At 43.0% G+C, this 14,170-nt stretch overlaps 1 protein-coding gene across 7 annotated transcripts in view; it reads right to left on the bottom strand.

Moving 5' to 3' along the window:
• LOC138665154 (inositol hexakisphosphate and diphosphoinositol-pentakisphosphate kinase 2) overlaps positions 1–14,170 on the bottom strand; it is a 210,248-nt gene that overhangs the window by 102,198 nt on the left and 93,880 nt on the right. For all 7 annotated transcript variants that reach the window (XM_069752444.1, XM_069752428.1, XM_069752437.1 and 4 more), the window contains 2 exons: positions 12,001–12,122; positions 5,511–5,612 (listed from right to left, as the gene is read on the bottom strand). In XM_069752444.1, the coding sequence (XP_069608545.1) occupies positions 5,511–5,612; positions 12,001–12,122 (224 nt within the window). The remainder of the gene's footprint in view (positions 1–5,510; positions 5,613–12,000; positions 12,123–14,170) is intronic.

Below are 14,170 nucleotides of genomic sequence, written 5' to 3'. Positions count from 1 at the left end.
AATGGCGGTTTTAGACTGACGCCAAATAACTGAAGTGTGAAAGAGGCCTAAGATGCTCCATATAACAATGTGCCACATATAATGCTCCATACAGTTCATTATCGCCCCATAAGATGCTCCATATAACAATGTGCCACATATAAGGCTCCATACAGTTCATTATCGCCCCATAAGATGCTCCATATAACAATGTGCCTCATATAATGCTCCATACAGTTCATTATGGCCCCATAGATGCTCCATATAACAATGTGCCCCATATAATGCTCCATACAGTTCATTATGGCCCCATAGATGCTCCATATAACAATGTGCCCCATATAATGCTGCAATAAAAAAAAATTACATAGTCACCTGTCGTCACTGCCCGCTGCTCCTCAGCATCCCGTATCTCCGCACTGACTGTTCAGGCAGAGGGCGGCGCGCACACTAATACGTCATTGCACCCTCTGACATGAATAGTCACTGCAGAGGACGCGGAAGACGGGGTGGCGGTGGAACGAGGAAAGGTGAATATGAAATACTCGCCTGTCTCCGGCGCCGGCAGTTTCTTCCCCTGTTCCGCGTTCACTGGTACTGCTTATTACAGTTATGAATATGCGGCTCCACCCCTATGGGAGTGGAGTCCATATTCATTACTTTAATGAGTGGTACCACGTAACCGCTGAACAGGGGAAGAAGCTGCCGGCGCCGGAGACCATGGGACATGCAGGGACCGCGTCGGGAGCCCCAGGAGCAGGCGAGTATGTGACCACCGTCGTCGCTCCTCCTCACCCACCGGACCACTCCCCCCCCCCCCCCCCCCCCGCCGACCATGACTCGAGTATAAGCCGAGAAGTGCACTTTCAGCCCATTTTTTGGGCTCAAAATCTCGGCTTATACTCAAGTATATACGGTAAATGTTTTTGATTTGGATTTTATGTGATCTACCAACACAAAGTAGCAAGTATTTGTAAAGTGTAAAGGAAATGATTCATGATTTTTGTAATCATTACAAAAAATTACATCTGAAAATTGTGAGGTGCATTAATATTCAGGACCCTGTAGTCGGATACCCCAATATAAATTCGGAGTGACCAATTGCCGCCAGAAGTCACAATTAGTAAATTGAGTCCACCTGGCTGTAATTTTTTCTCAGTATAACTACAGCTGTTCTGTGAAGGCCTCAGAGGTTTGTTTTTAGAACATGGGGATCAAACGGCATCACGAGAACCAAGGAACACAGGAAAATGTTGTGGACAGGAGTAAAGCAAGGTTATGTTATTAAAAAAAAAAGTAGCCCAAGCTCTGAACATCTCATGGAACAAGGTTTGATCTATCAACTAAAAATGGAAGGAGTATGGTACAACTGCAAACCTACCAACACATGACTGTCCACCTAACCTGACATCCCAAGTAAGGAGAGCACTAATCCAGAAGTCGCCAAGAGGCCCATGGTCACTGAGGAGCTGCAGAGATCCACAGGTCAGGTGGGAGAATCTGTCCACAGGACAAGTATTATGGTGGAGTAAAACGGATGTATTGCTCACGTGAGGTATTTCTATGCAGCTGTCACGCTTAGGTTAGGTGAGCCGACAGTCAGCCCGAGGATTGCGAGCAATACAGCTGCCTGACTGCGCCCTTAGTCGCATACTCCACAAATATGGCCTTTATGGGAGAGTGACAAGAAGAAAGCAATTTTTGAAAGAAAGCCATGAGTTGTCTGTTTGCAGTTTCCAAAAAACCATTTAGGGCACACAGGTAGCATGTCGAAGAAAGTGCTCTGGTCAGACGAGACCAAAGTAGAATTTTTGTAGCCCTGTGCAAAATACTAAGTGTGGCGAAAAAGTCTGCACAACACCCTGAAAACACCATACCCACAGCCAAACATGGTGGTGGCAGCATAATGCCGTGGGGACGCTTTTCTTCAGCAGGAACAGGGAAGCTGGTCATAACTGATGGGAAGATTAAAAGAGTGAAACACAAGGTAAACTGGAGGACAAAATGTTAGAGGCTGCAAAAAAAAAAAAAAAAAAAAAAACAGACTAGAGAGGAGGTTCATCTTCCAGAAGGATGACTCAAGTATTGCGAGACCTACACTGGAATCTATTAGATCAAAGCATCTTCATGTGTATGAATGACTCGATCCAGACCTAAATCCAATTGAGAATTTGTGGCCAGACTTGAACATTTCTGTTCACAGATGCTCCCCATCCAATCTTACGGAGCTAGTTTGCAAAGAAGGATGGGTAAAAATTTCAGCCTCTAGATGTGCAAAGCTGGTAGAGAAATACCATAAATGACTTGCAGCAGTAATGGCAGTGAAAAGGTGGTCTTACAAAGTATTGACTCAGGAGGGCTGAACACAAATGCAAGTCAAAATGTTCAAAATATTTAAAATATTTAGAAAACCATGTATTTCCTTTACAAGCCACAAATACTTGTTGCTTTGTGTTATTATATCACAAAATCCACATTTTCTCGTGTTACACGCACAAACTTGCATTTATTTTAATTTGGAAGAGTTCATGGGGTATGAATACTTTTTCAAGGCACTACATATGGGCATGCAGGTCAAATAAAGGAGAACAAAATTATACCAAGATACCTGTGATCTGATGTTTTATTCCAGAGAAATATATATTTTTATTAAATGTAGATGAGCTGTTAAGACCTATGGGGCGGACACTGATCTCCCTGAGAATCCGCCTCCAGAGATTATTGTAAATGAAAGGAGGCGCTACCAGTGTGATATGTGAGACCGCACACATCTGCAGGTTCCTCTCCGTTTCAGTATGCAGCTCACACACAGCCAGTGCTGAAGTATTGCTGAAATGCAGCAGAGCTGTGAGAACTGCAGCAAATGTGTTTGTAAGAAGACAATGTTCAGTCCTACTGTTCTGCATTAGTTACATGTCTCACACTGGTGATTCCCCCTTATACTTCAAATAATTTCTGAATGTATAGTCTCTTAACAGCTCATTTACATATTAAGACATGGGGATTTCTCTGCAATAAGACATCAGATCGCCCAATATCAGGGTATCACTTTATCGAGCTTCCTTTAACCTGCATGCCCATACAGGAGGGTTAATTCCTGGTATGTATGACGGTTTCTCAGCAGTCAGGCTTCAATGATGCAGAACAACAAAAAAAAAAGGTACAGGAAAAACAGGGTTAACATCTGACATGTGCACGGCCGGTGCTTAGTATCAACTACGAAACCTCTAGCACATCGGGAACATTTCCCAACCAAGGTTTTCATATATCAGTAGATGAAGACATTTTGTTACTCTGCATAAGTCTAAACAAAGCATGAAATGCGCCATGCTCCATCACATGATACTTTCTCCACAATTTCCTATTTTTTCCTTATGGAAGATAACATAATAAAAATGGCATCTGACAGCATTAGGAGTGCAGTGTGCATGAGTCTTAAAAAAAGGCTTTTGCTATATAATCTGTGAGCTGCATGATGTAGGGGCTGAGAGCCCGATTCACGTGATGTATCACTTACTAGGCTCTGTGATGTTTCAATAAAAATCACTGGAAATTATCACTAGAAAACTGCAACGTTGTCCTCTTGCTGTGTAATCCCACCCCCACCATGGATTGTCAGCTTTTTGGGTACACCATAAATTGGCAGAAAGCAGCCAATCAGTGCAGTGGACAGGATTATACGGAGCTCAGTATTCAGAGAACTGATCCAGAGCAGAGAAAACAGGGATTATATAAAAAAAATATAATATTATATCCTACTATATAATTGTCTAAGGTCCATGTCCGTCTGCTGCGGAAATCCCGCGTCGCTGATTGGTCGCGGCCAGCAGGTCGCGACCAATCAGCGACAGGCACAGTCTGGCCACAAATTGGCCCCTCCCTACTCCCCTCCAGTCAGCGCCCACATAGGGTTTTAGCAGTCAGTTAAACGGACTGCGTTACACCGCGCCATAACGCGGTGTAACGCAGTCCATTAACCCTGTGCGACCAACTTTTTACTATTGAAGTAAAAATATATAATGTTAAAAATAATACCGTATGTTCCGGCGTATAAGATGACTTTTTAACCCCTAAAAATCGTCGGGGGTCGTCTTATACACCGGATACGGCTGCAGGGAGCGATCCTGGATGGTTCCCAGGGTCTGAAGGAGAGGAGACTCTCCTTCAGGCCCTGGGATCCATATTCATGTAAAAAATAAAGAATAAAAATAAAAAATATGGATATACTCACCCTCGGACGGCCCCTGGCTCTCAGCGTTGCAAGCAGCAGCCTCCGTTCCCAAGAATGCATTGTGCGTAGGACCTGCGATGACGTTGCGGTCACGCGACCGCTCACCTGACCGCGACATCATCGCAGGTCCTACACTCAATGCATTCTTAGGAACGGAGGCAGACATATTTTTTACATGAATATGGATCCCAGGGCCTGAAGGAGAGTTTCCTCTCCTCCAGACCCTGGGAACCATATGCACCGCACACGCCGTATAAGATGACTGGGCATATAAGATGACCCCCGTCTTATACGGCAGGTATATCCCAAATTCCATATTTTATATGGAAAAGTTGGGGGTCGTCTTATACGCCCAGTCGTCTTATACACCAGAAAATACTGTAATTAAAAAAAAATCATTATATTCTCACCTTCTGGCATCCGCAGCAGCCTTTCACGCTCCACGCAATGCTCCGGTCCCAAGAATGCATGGCAGCAATGACCAGAGATGATGTAGCGGTCTCACGAGACCGCTACATCATCACGTGTTATTGCCGCAAAGCATCACTGGGAACGGAGCGTCGCGAGGAGCATCACTAAAGGCCTGGGTTGGACCCGGGGGCTGCCGGAAGGTGAGTATATACGGTAACTATTTTTTATTTTAATTTTTTTTTTACAAGGTCACTGTGCTATATACTGCGTGGGCTGTGCTATATACTGCGTGGGCTGTGCTATATACTACGTGGAAATCTTCATAAATAAACTACATACATATTCTAGAATACCCAATGCGTTAGAATCGGGCCACCATATAGTGTGTCTGTGTGTGTGTGTGTGTGTGTGTGTGTGTGTGTGTGTGTGTGTGTGTGTGTGTGTGTGTGTATATATATATATATATATATATATACACACACACATAAACATAGACGCATACATACCAAGCAGACTAGTAAGTGAGACATCACTGGAATCAGGGTCTCAGCCTCTACATCAAGCTGCTCTTATTGCATGGCAAAACCCTGGTAACAAATTCCCTTTAATTGACAATATACACCTAAAGTCAATGTATAGTCTGACACCATAACATTTCTGAAACAATAGATTAATAATTTTAAAAAAATACTTTTTTAAGCCAAATATATTTATGTGATGAGGAACGAATATATGCAAATTTACATTTATATATCAAGGGTTTTCTTTTTCTCAATTGTCCTCCAAGTATACAGGACAATGGCCAGAGGACACTCCTAACCATCCCCCTCCATCTGCTTATACTAATCTGCTATCACAGATGACCGGGCGGCACGCAGTCTCTGCTCACATGGTCCCAGATGTCGTGGGGACGATGGGTATGTCCTCTGCTTCCAGTGGTATTGACCAGGGAATCTGGAACTGAGGAGCCAGCTCGCGCATCACGATATTTCTGAAACAAAGAACATGACAAGGAATTAGCAGAACAATAGAAAGGCTTACCAATTATTCATTATTTTACTTTTCACTTTAGCACTAATTTCAATACAATAAAGCACCCGTCGTCACAGTCACTGTATAGGGATCTACTCTAAAAATACTTTTTCATTTCTACATCAGGCCAACATTTAAAAAATCCAAAATCAGGCAAGTCAGATTACCAACATTAGGAAGGGACATACAATCTAAAGAGTTCTTAATATGAGGTTTTCATACAATTAAAGACTATTGGACACCATGAAAAAAAATGATCTTCATGTTAGTGTTTGTATGTCAGCAGGTCTGAAAATGAAAGCGGATTACAGACTAGATTGTAGCCCGATCCAAGTTTTACATTTTTTTCTTGTTGGATTGTCTCTCTCAGTAATCAAGGCTGGATGTGAGCTGTGTGCATCCAGGTAGTCACTGTCTTCAGTAGCTCCTATATCCTCACATCTTCTGTCCTGCACCTATTCTTCTCCATGAGCTTACTTCTCTGTAGCCTGATTTTTCTGCTCCCCTGATACAATACTTTCCCTAAGGCCGCGTTCACACGTTCAGTATTTGTAAGTCAATACCAGGAGTGAGTGAAAAACGATCCCTCCGATTGTTCAACTCCTGCTTACAAATACTGATGTAAAATACTGACCAAATACTGAGCGTGTGAACGTGGCCTTAGCCACACTATGAAGATCGTTGTACCACAGAGCTCCAGCACTGATGATTTGTAATATTTTGGAACATTGCTCGGGTGTGTAAAAGACCTACACACACTATTGAAGGAAAATAGAACATCTACAAATCAGTGCAAATGTGAACATAGCTTTTAAAGAGAATCCGTCAGCAGGTTTTTGCTACCTCATCCGACAGCAGCATAATGTATGAGCAGAGACCCCGATTCCAGTGATGTATCACTTACTGGGCTGCTTGTTGTCATTTTGATTAAATCCTTGTTTTCTCTGCTGCAGATCCAGCAGTTCTCTTGACTGTTGAGCTCTCTATAACCCCGCCCACACCACTGATTGGCAGAAAGCCGCGAATCAGTGACTGGGTTGGGGATATACAGGTTTAGTAGTCCTCTAGTGATAAAATCACTGTTTTATCAGCAGAAGATTATCCAAACTACACTAAGCAGCCCAGTAAGTGACGCTACGCTGGAATTAGGGCCTCTTTCCCTATGTTATGCTGCTTTCAGTTTAGGTGGTAAAAACCTTTTGGCAGATTCCCTTTAAGACTACTTTAACCTCTTTACCCCCAAGGGTGGTTTGCACGTTAATGACCGGGCCAATTTTTACAATTCTGACCACTGTCCCTTTATGAGGTTATAACTCTGGAACGCTTCAATGGATCCTGGTGATTCTGACATTGTTTTCTCGTGACATATTGTACTTCATGACAATGGTAAAAATTATTTGATAGTACCTGCGTTTATTTGTGAATAAAAAAAGGAAATTTGGCGAAAATTATGAAAATTTCGCAATTTTCCAACTTTGAATTTTTATGCAATTAAATCACAGAGATATGTCACACAAAATACTTAATAAATAACATTTCCCACATGTCTACTTTACATCAGCACAATTTTGGAAACAAAATTTTTTTTTGTTAGGGAGTTATAAGGGTTAAAAGTTGACCAGCAATTTCTCATTTCTACAACACCATTTTATTTTAGGGACCACATCTCATTTGAAGTCATTGTGTGAGGGGTCTATATGATAGAAAATACCCAAGTGTGACACCATTCTAAAAACTACACCCCTCAAGGTGCTCAAAACCATATTCAAGAAGTTTATTAACCCTTCTGGTGCTTCACAGGAATTTTTTGAATGTTTAAATAAAAATGAACATTTAACTTTTTTTCACAAAAAATTTAATTCAGCTCCAATTTGTTTTATTTTACCAAGGGTAACAGGAGAAAATGGACCCCAAACATTGTTGTACAATTTGTCCTGAGTATGCCAATACCCCACATGTGGGGGTAAACCACTGTTTGGGCGCATGGCAGAGCTCGGAAGCGAAGGAGTGCCATTTGACTTTCAATGCAAAATTGACTGGAATTGAGATGGGACGCCATGTTTCGTTTGGAGAGCCCCTGATGTGGCTAAACATTGAAACCCCCCACAAGTGACACCATTTTGGAAAGTAGACCCCCTAAGGAACTTATCTAGAGGTGTGGTGAGCACTTTGACCCAACAAGTGCTTCACAGAAGTTTATAATGTAGAACCGTAAAAATAAAAAATCATATTTTTTCACAAAAATTATCTTTTCGCCCCCAATTTTTTATTTTCCCAATGGTAAGAGAAGAAATTGGACCCCAAAAGTTGTTGTACAATTTGTCCTGAGTACGCTGATAGCCCATATGTGGGGGTAAACCACTGTTTGGGCGGATGGGAGAGCTCGGAAGGGAAGGAGCGCCGTTTGACTTTTCAATGCAAAATTGACAGGAATTGAGATGGGACCTCATGTTGCGTTTGAAGAGCCACTGATGTGCCTAAACATTGAAACCCCCCACAAGTGACACCATTTTGGAAAGTAGACCCCCTAAGGAACTTATCTAGAGGTGTGGTGAGCACTTTGACCCACCAAGTGCTTCACAGAAGTTTATAATGTAGAACCGTAAAAATAAAAAATCATATTTTTTCACAAAAATTATCTTTTTGCCCCCAATTTTTTATTTTCCCAAGGGTAAGAGAAGAAATTGGACCCCAAAAGTTGTTGTACAATTTGTCCTGAGTACGCTGATACCCCATATGTGGGGGTAAACCACTGTTTGGGTGGATGGGAGAGCTCGGAAGGGACGGAGCGCCGTTTGACTTTTCAAAGCAAAATTGACAGGAATTGAGATGGGACGCCATGTTGCGTTTGAAGAGCCACTGATGTGCCTAAACATTGAAACCCCCCACAAGTGACACCATTTTGGAAAGTAGACCCCCTAAGGAACTTATCTAGAGGTGTGGTGAGCACTTTGACCCACCAAGTGCTTCACAGAAGTTTATAATGCAGAGCCGTAAAAATAAAACAAAATTTTTTTCCCACAAAAATTATTTTTTTAGCCCCCAGTTTTGTATTTTCCTGAGGGTAACAGGAGAAATTGGACCCCAAAATTTGTTGCCCAATTTGTCCTGAGTGCGATGATACACCATATGTGGGGGGAACCACTGTTTGGGCACATGGGAGGGCTCAGAAGGGAAGGAGTGCCATTTGAATGCAGACTTAGATGGAATGGTCTGCAGGTGTCACATTGCGTTTGCAGAGCCCCTAATGTACCTAAACAGTAGAAACCCCCCACAAGTGACACCATTTTGGAAAGTAGACCCCCTTAGGAACTTATCTAGATGTGTGCTGAGCGCTTTGACCCACCAAGGGCTTCACAGAAGTTTATAATGGAGAGCCGTAAAAATAAAACAAAAATTTTTTCCCACAAAAATTATTTTTTAGCCCCCAGTTTTGTATTTTCCCGAGGGTAACAGGAGAAATTCGACCCCACAATTTGTTGTCCAATTTGTCCTGAGTGCGCTGATACCCCATATGTGGGGGGGAACCACTGTTTGGGCGCATGGGAGGGCTCGGAAGGGAAGGAGCTCCATTTGGAATGAGGACTTAGATGGAATGGTCTGCAGGTGTCACATTGCATTTGCAGAGCCCCTAATGTACCTAAACAGTAGAAACCTCCCACAAGTGACACCATTTTGGAAACTAGACCCCCTAAGGAACTCATCTAGATGTGTTGTGATAGCTTTGAACCCCCAAGTGTTTCACTACAGTTTGTAACGCAGAGCCGTGAAAATTAAAAAAAAAAATCTTTCCCCCCAAAATTATTTTTTAGCCCCCAGTTTTGTATTTTCCCGAGGGTAAGAGGAGAAATTCGACCCCAAAAGTTGTTGTCCAATTTGTCCTGAGTACGCTGATACCCCGTATGTTGGGGGAAACCACCGTTTGAGCGCATGGCAGAGCTCGGAAGGGAAGGAGCGCCATTTGGAATGCAGACTTAGATGGAATGGTCTGCAGACGTCACATTGCGTTTGCAGAACCCCTAATGTACCTAAACAGTAGAAACCCCCCACAAGTGACCCCATATTGGAAACTAGACCCCCCAGGGAACTAATCTAGATGTGTTGTGAGAACTTTGAACCCCCAAGTGTTTCACTACAGTTTATAACGCAGAGCCGTGAAAATAAAAAATCTTTTTTTTTCCCACAAAAAATATGTTTTAGCCCCGAGTTTTGTATTTTCCCAAGGGTAACAGGAGAAATTGGACCCCAAAAGTTGTTGTCCTATTTGTCCTGAGTACGCTGATACCCCATATGTTGGGGTAAACCCCTGTTTGGGCACACGGGAGAGCTCGGAAGGGAAGAAGCACTGTTTTACTTTTTCAACGCAGAATTGGCTGGAATTGAGATCGGATGCCATGTCGCGTTTGGAGAGCCCCTGATGTGCCTAAACAGTGGAAACCCCCCAATTATAACTGAAACCCTAATCCAAACACATTCCTAACCCTAATCCCAACAGTAACCCTAACCACACCTCTAACCCTGACACACCCCTAACCCTAATCCCAACCCTATTCCCAACCGTAAATGTAATCTAAACCCTAACTGTAACTTTAGCCCCAACCCAAACTGTAGCCCTAGCCCTAACCCTAGCCCTAACCCTAATCCTAACCCTAGCCCTAACCCTAACCCTAACCCTAGCCCTAACCCTAGCCCTAACCCTAACCCTAGCCCTAACCCTAAGCCTAGCCCTAAACCTAACCCTAGCCCTAACCCTAGCCCTAACCCTAGCCCTAACCCTAGCCCTAGCCCAAACCCTAGCCCTAACTCTAACCCTAGCCCTAATGGGAAAATGGAAATAAATACATTTTTTAAATTTTTCCCTAACTAAGGGGGTGATGAAGGGGGGTTTGATTTACTTTTATAGCGGGTTTTTTAGCGGATTTTTATGATTGGCAGCCGTCACACACTGAAAGACGCTTTTTATTGCAAAAAATATTTTTTGCAATACCACATTTTGAGAGCTATAATTTTTCTATATTTTGGTCCACAGAGTCATGTGAGGTCTTGTTTTTTGCGGGACGAGTTGATGTTTTTATTGGTAACATTTTCGGGCACGTGACATTTTTTGATCGCTTTTTATTCCGATTTTTGTGAGGCAGAATGACCAAAAACCAGCTATTCATGAATTTCTTTTGGGGGAGGCGTTTATACCGTTCCGCGTTTGGTAAAATTGATGAAGCAGTTTTATTCTTCGGGTCAGTACGATTACAGCGATACCTCATTTATATCATTTTTTTATGTTTTGGCGCTTTTATACGATAAAAACTATTTTATAGAAAAAATAATTATTTTTGCATCACTTTATTCTCAGGACTATAACTTTTTTATTTTTTTGCTGATGATGCTGTATGGCGGCTCGTTTTTTGCGGGACAAGATGACGTTTTCAGCGGTACCATGGTTAGTTATATCTGTCTTTTTGATCGCGTGTTATTCCACTTTTTGTTCGGCGGTATGATAATAAAGCGTTGTTTTTTGCATCTTTTTTTTTTTTTTTTTCTTACGGTGTTTACTGAAGGGGTTAACTAGTGGGCCAGTTTTATAGGTCGGGCCGTTACGGACGCGGCGATACTAAATATGTGTACTTTTATTGTTGTTTTTTTTTTATTTAGATAAAGAAATGTATTTATGGGAATAATATTTTTTTTTTTTTTTCATTATTTTGGAATATTTTTTTTAATTTTTTTTACACATTTGAAATTTTTTTTTTTACTTTTTTACTTTGTCCCAGGGGGGGACATCACAGATCAGTGATCTGACAGTTTGCACAGGACTCTGTCAGATCACTGATCTGACATGCAGCGCTGCAGCCTTCACAGTGCCTGCTCTGAGCAGGCTCTGTGAAGCCACCTCCCTCCCTGCAGGACCCGGATCCGCGGCCATCTTGGATCCGGGGCTGGAGGGAGCAGGGAGGGAGGTGAGACCCTCGCAGCAACGCGATCACATCGCGTTGCTGCGGGGGGCTCAGGGAAGCCCGCAGGGAGCCCCCTCCCTGCGCGGTGCTTCCCTGTACCGCCGGCACATCGCGATCATCTTTGATCGCGGTGTGCCGGGGGTTAATGTGCCGGGGGCGGTCCGTGACCGCTCCTGGCACATAGTGCCGGATGTCAGCTGCGATAAACAGCTGACACCCGGCCGCGATCGGCGGCGCTCCCCCCGTGAGCGCTGCCGATCGCATATGACGTACTATTGCGTCCCTGGGAAGTAAAGCCCACCCCACATGGACGCAATAGTACGTCTAATGGCAGAAAGGGGTTAATACAAGATTTTCTTAAATATAATGGTAGACAAGAATTAATCACAATCTTACCCTAAAATCTTGGCACAGTCATCATAATACTTCATGGAGTTCTTCACAAAGCTGAATCCATTTACGTCACAGACATAAGACTGACCACTTGCACGGAGCAAATCGAAGCCGCATACAGTTTGCTGTTAAGAGAAGGGACATTTAATAATCGACCCTCTTCGTTGCGCTCACGTAGATGTTTCAGCACGTTTGCCGCTGCTGCACACGGATCTCGCCTCTCCACGTGTGGCAAAGGTTGCTATTATATAAGATTACTACAAATTAAGGCTATGTGCACACGGTATTTGGTGCAGAAATTTGTGCACCATTTCTGCTTCTCAGCGTAAAATCGGAGCCTTATTAATGTGTTTTTTTATATGAGTTTTTGGTGCAGATTTTCCCCACTCATTAAGTGCAAAATTCGCAGCAAAAATGCTGAATGAGCTGACATCTCCTCCAAATCTGTAAGTCACAAATAAGCAACGTGTGAAAGACTTCAGGATTCTCAGGAAAACCTTGAGGTTTTATTACAAAGCTGCACAGAAAAAAAAACACGTAACAAAAACGCAATGTGTGCACATGGTTTAAGGCTGTGGATGTGCGGATTACCGGGATATCCAGGCATCAAGTCCTCCTGTAATTCTTACACATTGAAGGAGGACCTGTCGCCACCATCTGATCTAGGCTCATATTCACACTCCTGCATTGTGCGGTTCCTCAGTACATGACAACGGAGCGTTACCATTGGCCTGGTCACAGGGTTGTGTCCCTACACCGTCTTACCTCTCAACAAGAAGTGGACAGTGTCCCACCTGATATCGCCACGTTATCCAATCATTTCATGAAGAAAGGACAGAGGAATGGCATAAAGTAGTGTTTTGAGAAAAGGGGGGCTTTTTAATAATTAAAAGTGACTTCTAGCAGTGGGTCCAGGGAGGGGAGTAAAAAAACAACTCACCTCCTAGTCTGGTGCCAGGCTTCAGTAGTCAGCATTGCATGTCCCTGCAGTCTGCTGAAATCAATATCCAGGCGGGCTGGATCAATGGCCACTGATCGGCAGCAGCGTTCACATTTTGTCCCAGCCGGGCCTAAAGTGCAGTTGACCTAGCTGAATGATAAGGAATGCAGCGCTGAGTACAGAGGAGCGGTGCTGGCCCAGGAGGCGAATATCAACTATTTTACCGCCTTCTTGGGCCTAATAAGTGGAAATATTGTAGCGGACAATCCCTTTAAAGTACACCCCTGCTCCTGGCTGCTACTTCGCCAAGGGCGTTTATTCCAAAATATATAATAACGTATAAATAAAATTCTTCAGATGTGAAGTAGACGTGGGATTGCATTCTGTGTGGACAGTGCCCGTCATTTTCATCTGCACCACACCACAAAAATTTGGGGTAATTTCCACTGATGACCTACTGATAGACCGTTAATATGTAATTGTTGGTTACATGCTTGGTTGCCAATACAAATAACTGGCACACAACTTATTCCTTCCAAAGACCATAATGAGAACCTGGGAGCACTCCAGCAGCTAAATAGGAAAGGGTTCTTTACAGTTAGAGCAGTCAGACTGTGGCATGCCCGACCACAAGAGACACAGTCATGGCCAAAAGTATTCACACCCCTGCAATTCTGTCAGATAATACTCAGTTTCTTCCTGAAAATGATTGCAAACACAAATTCTTTGTTATTATTATCTTCATTTAATTTGTCTAAATGAAAAAACACAAAAAGAATTGTCCGAAAGCCAAATTGGATATAATTCCACACCAAACATAAAAAAGAGGGAGGACAAAAGTATTGGCACTGTTCGAAAAATCATGTAATGCATCTCTAATTTGTGTAATTATTAGCACCTGTAACTTACCTGTGGCACCTAACAGATGTTGGCAATACCCAAATCACACTTGCAGCCAGTTGACATGGATTAAAGTTGACTCAACCTCTGTCCTGTGTCCTTGTGTGTACCACATTGAGCATGGAGAAAAGAAAGAAGACCAAAGAACTGTCTGAGGACTTGAGAAACCAAATAGTGAGGAAGCATGAGCAATCTCAAGGCTACAAGTCCATCTCCAAAGACCTGAATGTTCCTGTGTCTACCGTGCGCAGTGTCATCAAGAAGTTTAAAGACCATGGCACTGTGGCTAACCTCCCTAGATGTGGACGGAAAAGAAAAATTGACAAGAGATTT

Source organism: Ranitomeya imitator, chromosome 1 (genome assembly GCF_032444005.1).
Source record: "Ranitomeya imitator isolate aRanImi1 chromosome 1, aRanImi1.pri, whole genome shotgun sequence".
Taxonomy (NCBI): domain Eukaryota; kingdom Metazoa; phylum Chordata; class Amphibia; order Anura; family Dendrobatidae; genus Ranitomeya; species Ranitomeya imitator.
The sequence above is the reverse complement of the archived record's forward strand: the minus strand, read 5'-3'. Positions and strand labels throughout refer to the sequence as shown.